The 8,078-nt window shown below is 36.6% G+C and overlaps 1 protein-coding gene across 6 annotated transcripts; it reads left to right on the top strand.

The window, feature by feature from the left end:
• LOC131010296 (transcription factor bHLH25-like) lies at positions 1-3,966 on the top strand. Of its 6 annotated transcripts, XR_009096527.1 has the most exons (5): positions 14-169; positions 744-1,148; positions 1,466-1,795; positions 3,307-3,517; positions 3,619-3,966. XR_009096527.1 is itself a non-coding variant. In XM_057937749.1 (4 exons), exons 2-4 carry the CDS (start codon positions 747-749, stop codon positions 3,373-3,375), a joined length of 801 nt encoding a protein of 266 aa, XP_057793732.1. In that variant the 5' UTR covers positions 1-169; positions 744-746; the 3' UTR covers positions 3,376-3,560. The 6 variants fall into 6 exon arrangements, 5 of the variants coding, with proteins under 5 accessions (XP_057793732.1, XP_057793733.1, XP_057793734.1 ...); XM_057937749.1 differs by lacking the exon at positions 3,619-3,966 and having other exon boundaries at positions 1-169; positions 3,307-3,560; XM_057937750.1 differs by lacking the exon at positions 3,307-3,517.
• Positions 3,967-8,078: the final 4,112 nt, after the last annotated feature.

Genomic DNA, 8,078 nt, shown 5'->3' with positions numbered 1-8,078 from the left:
AAGGAACAGTATTCAGGTTTATTCGTACACAGCCAAAGAATATATTTTCCGACAATTTTTGGAGAGTTAAGCCAACACAAAATTTAGTCCTAAATTTTGTTGCAGAGTTTGTACACATATCCAACATCTTATTCCTCTCTCTCGATAGAGAATATCCATCTTCCGCGAGGTAAACTATATATTTCCACCGTGGAGTGTATTTTTGTGTGTGATTTATCTGGAAAAAGAAGAAGTTTTGTTTTAATTTTCTTGTTACATCATATATATGTGCAGATATATATATGTGTTAATTTCTTACAGCATGAGAAAGTGAGAAAAGTTTATTAATTTCTCTTTCTGATCTGTGATATGCTTATAGCTAGCTATCTTTGTGGGATCTCTTGTTTTTGGTGTTTGAAGTGAGAAAAGAAGATACTTTCAAGATTTCAAAGAAGCCCATATGTATATATATGTACAGATCTTTGACAAGATCTCTAACATCCCTCATCACTACTTTCTCTCTCTAGTCTCTCTCATGGAGGGCTTCTTGTGCATCCCTCATATATAGCATATTTGTGTGGGTGTGTGTGTATATATAAGAGAGTTTATTTGAACCGAAACAGAAGACAAAATTAATCAAGATCGATTTTAAAGTGTTACTTTCAAGATTTTAAGAGTGTGTGGTGTGTGTGTGTGTTTCTTCATCAATACATGGTTTGACCTTTTTTCTTCATAACATGATTTTTTAAAACTAAGTGGTGTAGGTTATGGAATATTATGATGAGATCTTTGATCTGAAGCCAATTTTCCCAGAGATCCACTCGAATGGAAGAAGCATCAATTCCGACAACAACAACAATTCTTCATCAAATTCCACTGCAGCAGCCCCAAAATTGCTCTCTTTTGAGAGCTCAAATTCACCACAAATGGATCAAAGCTCCCTAAATGTTGACTACTCTGTAACCTCCGAAATCATAAATTTCTCGTCTTCTACAAAGGATGATTACAGCAGCAACAACGAATACTATCCTCAGAAAAGGATTAATTCTTGTGCAGCAGCAAGAACTCCCTCACAAGCCATGGATCACGTCGTTGCCGAGAGAAAGAGGAGAGAGAATCTAAGCCAACTCTTCATCAGTCTCTCCAAAGTCGTGCCGGGCCTCAAAAAGGTTGGATTATTTGGGGTACTAACGCCTTTTAGGTCTAGCCCGTTGCACCAAACTAATTTATTTACAGACCCATATATATGAATCTTTATGTGATTACTTTCGGTATTTCTTGCAACTCGTGGCATAAACTTTTTCAATTGTCGAAGCCAACTCATGCCTGGCTTTATGTTGGACGAAAATCTCAATCATAATAAAATTGTAACAATTGTTGAGCTCGTGTATTTTTGTAATGATTTTAAAGTTGGTATGCAGAACTAGTAATCAATAAGAATTGGTGTATTTTAATGACAAGAACCCTTTTTTTTGGTGTGATAAAGTTGGACAAGGCTTCTCTACTTGAAGATGGGATAAACTATGTGAAAGCTATGCAAGAACGAGTGCGTGTTTTGGAGGAAGAAGAGGAGAGAAGAAATGCAGCAGTGAAAGAGGATTCATCATCATCGTACAGCGGCGGCGAATCGGAGGGTCCGGAAATTCATGCAAGAATTTCGGACAAGCATGTGTTGATCAAGATGTTCTGCAAGAATAAGATGGGGTTGATGTCAAGAATCCCAAGTGAAATGATGGACATAATGCATCTCAATGTTGTGGACATGAGAATCATGCCTTTTGGAGGGACTGCTCTTGATATCACTATCCTTGCTGAGGTACTTATTTTTCTTCAAATACTTTTACTATAATTTGGTGTTACTTCTTATTTTTGTTTCGTCGTTTACCAACATTTGATTATATATTAGTGAGAAATGTGTTGTGTTAATTAGTAAGAAATTGAATGTAAACATGCTTAGTTATTGTGTTTGAGGTTATAAAGAATAGGTGAGACGAAAGTTTTTAGGGATAAAATTAATGGTGTGCAAGCTAGGAAAAGAAAGATGCTGTTACTCACATGCACTTAATTATGAATAATTTTAGCCACTCAAATATATATAGGTGGGTGGGGTGTACGAATATTTCACAAATAAACTTAAAATTGTTCAGTACTTTTAAAGTTTTTTCTTTATGTATTTCATTGCAGTGTATACATGTAATGGAAAACTCCATGTTTCGAGATATCTTTGTAAGTTGGGGCAAAAAATGGCTAGGATTGTCCACTTTGTATTCTGACTGTTTTTGTTATCCCTCAGTTCAGTTGTGGGAACAATAAGAGAGTTTTATAAATTAAAATAAATAGGAGATTTTTAATTAGGAAAAAAAACCTTAATATTATGTATAAAAATCGATAGGCATTTATCCACTTAAAATGCAAGCTCATAAATTAGTGTATAGCTAAATAATTTTGGTTGATCATTTCCGATAATTTGGTTTTTTTAGAGTTACACATGATCGCACACCCCTATTTATGCACACACTAGCTAGATGACTCGAACAACCATCTAGCTAGCTATTAGTTTGTCGAAAAACATCTTACCAATTAAGTTGTGTTTCATTTTTCAATAATTTAAGTTAATAGCATCACTATTTGCAGCACGCACTAATGTATTTTGCAATACAGGAGTATATGATTCGGAATGCGTACATGCATGCTTAATTTGAGGATTCACTAATTACCTGCAAATTTAAATAGTGTAGTTATATGTAACTTAAAGATTTCATTTGCATTAAAGATTTGGACTAGTGAACTGAACTTTCATAAAACTAGTACGACTGTAAATGGATCTACAAGATTATACTTGAAGTTATTTGAAATATTATAAATAAATTTTGTTAAATACTTCATATAATTTTCACATACTAAAATTAAATACTAAAATAGCTTAAAGTAGATTGGGATAATATATAGTATTAATCTTTTATCGTAAAAGAATTTGGGTGAATTAATGAACAAATTAATCCCGAAATTTAATTTAGTGTCAATTCTATATCAATAATCCTGATTTTTAGCTATTGTATCAATTCTATTCCGACTTTTGAAAGTTATCAATTATGTTACTACAATTTTTGCAAATTGTAGCATTAATTAGAATTTCACTCCAACAATTGAGCCAAGACATAACGTTCTCAAGGATGACTTATGATTTATCTTATTTTTATCATTTTACCAATTTGGGAACTTACATTGTTTTGACGTACCAAATTTACATTTAGAGAGCCAAACTATATTATGACAAAATGTGTCATATGTATCTTAAATTTAATTTGCTTATAACTATGCATGCAGATGCAGAGAGAATTCGAGGGCACAGCGAAAGACATTGTGGAACACTTGCATACCCTATTTCTCAACTGAATTTCCCACACTACATTGTAAAACACAACCACCGTCGATCTAATTAAGTTACTGACTCTCAATTGTGTTTCATTTTTTTTTCGATAAAAGTGGTGTATTACTTACTCATGCATTATGGAAAAGTGAACGAAATTGTTCCTACGTACGTTGAGATTTTTTTCGAAGATATCTTGACATTTAAATCATAGAGTGATGCTATTTGGCAATTCTCGTCAGTTCTCATCTCTCTCGATTTGTGTGAAGGTATTCTAGAAGCGTTGCCTACGATTCTTGGATGGTTGGACCTGTATTTCCATGGTATTTTGGCGAAGGGTGAGATTTTGGTGGTGGTGTGGTGGAATACAACGGCGGCAGCTGAAGTGGTTCGGCGGAGTAGCATAGCGCGAGCTCCGTTCGCAAGCAGACGAGCTCTGTTGTGAACGGGAATTCAAAGAGTGAGGAGATTTGTGCAGGCCCGTCCACAAAAAAAATTTCTAATCTATTTTTAGTAATAATTTGTGGATCCGTTTCTTTATTTATTAACTTATGGGTCTCTTTCTCCACTCACAAACTTAACTTATTTTTTTATTAATTTACGAACCTCTTTCTCCACTCATTAAATAAACATCACAAGTTTTCTTAAAATCTATATCACCTTCCTTTAGGATATAATTTCGTGGGCGAATGGACTATATAACTTTAACCCATTTTAATTCTTTCTTCATTTTTTTTAAATATATGCATTCTTGTAATAGCATTCGCAACATCATCATTCTTTCTTACTCCTTACAGATCATTTCATTAAAAAAAAAAAAAAAGATTAGGGGTTCAAGTTATTCCAGTTTAAAAAGTGTTTCTCTAAAAAAAAAAAAAAGAAAAGAAAAGAAAAAGAAAAGGGGGATATTTAATTATCATAGGCAAATTCGTGTTCATGAACAGTAATTTGAGGTCAAACCTCGTTATACTCCAACGCGTTGGGAGATTAACATTTTGTTTATCCTAATTTAAAACGAGGGTAAAACTATTTATTATTTAATGCTAGAAAGTGGACAGGAGGTTGCATGGAAAATGAAGCCCTTTAATTTTTAAATATGGATCATTATTAATTAAAGGGATATTTGCCGTAAAATACACGAACTTTCAACAAATTCTGGTTTTTCCCACACAACCTTTAAAATTTGAAAAAAAATACACAACTTTTCGATTTTTTCTAATTTTTCCCATGGGCATAAAATACTCTCAAATAGAAATTGATTTTTGGACTTTTAACTTAGATTTTTTGATACCTAAACGTGTACGTCGGCTTTATTATGGCACATTTATTATCCCCCACGCTTATGTATCAAAAAATATAAGTCAAAAGTTCTAAAATCAACTTCTATTTGAGAGTGTTTTACGCCCGTGGGAAAAATCAGAAAAAATCGAAAGGTTGTGTATTTTTTTTCAAATTTTAAAGATTATGGGAAAAGTCAGAATTTGTTGAAAGTTCGTGTATTTTACGGCAAATATCCCTTAATTAAATATACAAAATCCATCTAAAAATTAATTAAACATACAAAATAGTTGTGGGTGAATAATTCATTGTTGGAGCATATGAGAATCAATGTTTCGACTGTAATATGTTGGTACTCGATAAATTATAGCAAAGAGTTGGCCTGGATTTGCCTTTCACGGAAGAAGAAGTCAAAACGGCTATTTGGAACTGCGAATGAGGGAAAAGTCCTGGGCCCGATGGTTTCAACTTTCACTTCCTGAAAGTTTGTTGGGAGATTATCAAGAATGATCTCTTGGAGGTTTGTCAAGAGTTCCATTCTAATGGCAAGCTGGCGAGAGGATGCAATCCATCCTTTGTTGTGCTTATCCCGAAAAAAGAAGCCGCCTCTGAGTTAAAGGACTTCCGGCCCATTTCGCTCATTAATTGTCTGTACAAGGTTATCGCCAAAGTTCTTGCCTCTAGGCTGAAGAAGGTTTTACAGTTCATTATCTCCGACTGTCAAAGCGCCTTCGTCCATGGAAGGTTCATCCTCGATGGAGTTATTGTCTTGAACGAGATCATAGAGGACGCCAAAAAGAGGGAGAAAGGTGTCATCCTGTTCAAGGCAGATTTCGCAAAAGCTTTTGACACCGTGGACTGGGATTTTCTGGATTCAATGTTGGTTAAAATGAATTTTAGCAATAGATGGAGAAGATGGATGAAGGGATGCTTGAGTTCAGCCACAGCAAACGTGCTGGTGAACGGCAGCCCGTCGGGGGAATTCCAGCTGGAGCGGGGTCTGAGACAAGGTGACCCCCTTTCCCCGTTCCTTTTTCTTATTGCAGCTGAGGGCCTGAATTTACTCACAGAGAGAGCGATCAACAAGAATCTACTTGAAGCAGTTGAAGTTGGGATAAATGGTTGTCGTATCTCACACCTCCAGTATGCCGATGACACTGTTTTTGTCACCCCCGGAAACAGAGAAAACGTTTGGGCTTTGAAATGTATTCTTAAACTCTTTGAAGTTCTATCGGGTTTGAAGGTTAATTTCGACAAGAGTAGTCTGTTCGGTGTGGGGATTCATAGTCCTTATACTGATTCTCTTGCTAAATCTCTCGACTGCAAAGTGGGTGTTCTCCCTACCAAGTACCTGGGAATCATGATCGGGGCTCGGCAGTCCAGGGCAAACGAATGGCAGTATGTGGTTGACAAAATCAAGAGGAGAATAGCCAAATGGAACAATCGTAAGCTTTCTTTTGCTGGGAGAATTTCTTTGCTTCGCTCGGTTCTGTTTTCTATCCCGATCTACCAACTTTCTTTCTCAATTTTGCCAAAGAGTGTTCTGTCAAATATCCGTTCAATTTCGAGCAACTTTCTTTGGGGAGGGGGGGATGCGGAGCCAAAGAAAATCCATTGGGTTAGTTGGGAGAATTTGTGTGATGATGTGCGAGAGGGGGGCTTAGGCATTAAAGACCTGGGGAGCTTTAACAAGGCCCTTATGGCCAAGTGGATCTTGAGGTTTCTGACAGAGAGGAAATCTCTTTGGGTAAGAGTGCTGTTTGCTTGCAAAGGGGAGTTCGAATGGGACGAAGGGGGACTTCGAGTTGCGAATAATAAGAAAACAAACCTGGGATGGTGGAAGAAGGTGGCTGATCTTAGTTGGGGGGAGAGTGGGAAATGGCTCAGGGAAAGTCTGGAGAGGCGGGTTGGAAAATGGGACTCTATGCTTTTCTGGCACGATTCTTGGGCTGATGGTGGGAGGTTGAGGGAGAGGTTTCCGAGACTCTTTCGTATCAGCAAAGAACAGGGGGGTACGATCTCCAATATGGGGGCTTGGATCGACGGAGTTTGGGAGTGGAGATTGGAGTGGATTCGCGAGTTCCGGGGTCGGGAGGCGGCTCAACTCTCTGATCTGCTTGCTTGTATTTGTAAATTCCCTTTGTGTGCAGGCATCCCAGACAGGTGGAGATGGAAGCCAGGCCAAAGTGGAATCTTTTCAGTCAGCTCTGCATATAAGCTTCTCCGAGAGAATGGAGTTCCAAGGGACATTCGAAGGAAGAAATCAGAGTTCAAAACCATCTGGAAAGCCCCGGCTCCCTTCAAAATGAAGACTGTTGCATGGAGAATTCTTAAGGGGAGACTACCCACTTGCGAAAATCTACAGAAAAGGCAGATTCTTATCCCTTCACCGGAATCAGATTGTCTTTGGTGCAAGAACCAGCTTGAAGATTTGCATCACCTTTTCTTTTCCTGCCATATTGTCATAAATATCTGGTTTGATCTTCTCAATTGGCTTGGGATTCAGTCGGTCCTGCACTGCTGCGCAAAAGATCACCTCCGAGCCTTCTCGAGCCTTGGGACGAAAGAAACGACTCTGCTGCTCTCAAGTTTATGGATTTGTACTGTGGGATGTATTTGGAAAACGAGGAACGAATGTATTTTCAACAATGTCTCTTGGAGTAAAGAAAAGCTGATTCTTGAGATTAAGACAATGCTGTGGAGCTGGAAGAATGTCTTCAATCTGAAAATTTTCTCCTCGGATTTCCGATCTTGGCTGGAGCACGCTGGTTTGACTGAGTGATGTTGTATTGGTTCCTTTCCCTTGTTTCCTTTCTTTTTCCCTCTTTTTGAGGCCTTGTGCTGCTTTTGTTCTCTCTGGTACTGCTGGTACCAAACTTTCCCTTTGGTTAATTTAATTTCCATCTTTCCTGATAAAAAAAAAAAACTCGATAAATTATAACTTATATATTTATTCTACTCGCCGGCACGACTCGTCAATTTTTGTGGTATACTATGTTATGATTTACGGTAAAGTTGTTTGATTATATTATGACCAGTCATAATATGATACTCCCTTCATAAGAGTAGAATTAAGATAAAGGTGGATGTTTAAGGATTTTTTTTATTATTTTTAATAAAACTCAATAAAGTGTTTTTTACTTCTTTAACTTAACAATTGTAATTTCTTATTCAGATTTTTAACAATTCTATTTACGAAAATACAATAATTAAATTTAAAAAATTAAATAAACCTTCTGTCCTAATCAATGCGAAAGCCTCATTTGCTGTTAGGAACCAAAAATTGAAGAAGGTGCCACAAATTTTCGATGGTTATTTCTGTTGCATCAAGATCAAAAGAAACACAAAATTTTACTGCAAAATTATCAAAAGCAACACAATTTTTTACAGAAAAACCCAAAATTTCCGTGTTGCAGGAAAGATCAAAACCCTCAAAATTTAATTGTTGCAA

The sequence above is a fragment of the Salvia miltiorrhiza genome, chromosome 2 (assembly GCF_028751815.1).
Source record: "Salvia miltiorrhiza cultivar Shanhuang (shh) chromosome 2, IMPLAD_Smil_shh, whole genome shotgun sequence".
Taxonomy (NCBI): Eukaryota; Viridiplantae; Streptophyta; class Magnoliopsida; order Lamiales; family Lamiaceae; genus Salvia; species Salvia miltiorrhiza.
Note: the sequence above shows the minus strand (reverse complement) of the source record. Positions and strands in the feature narration are given on the sequence as shown.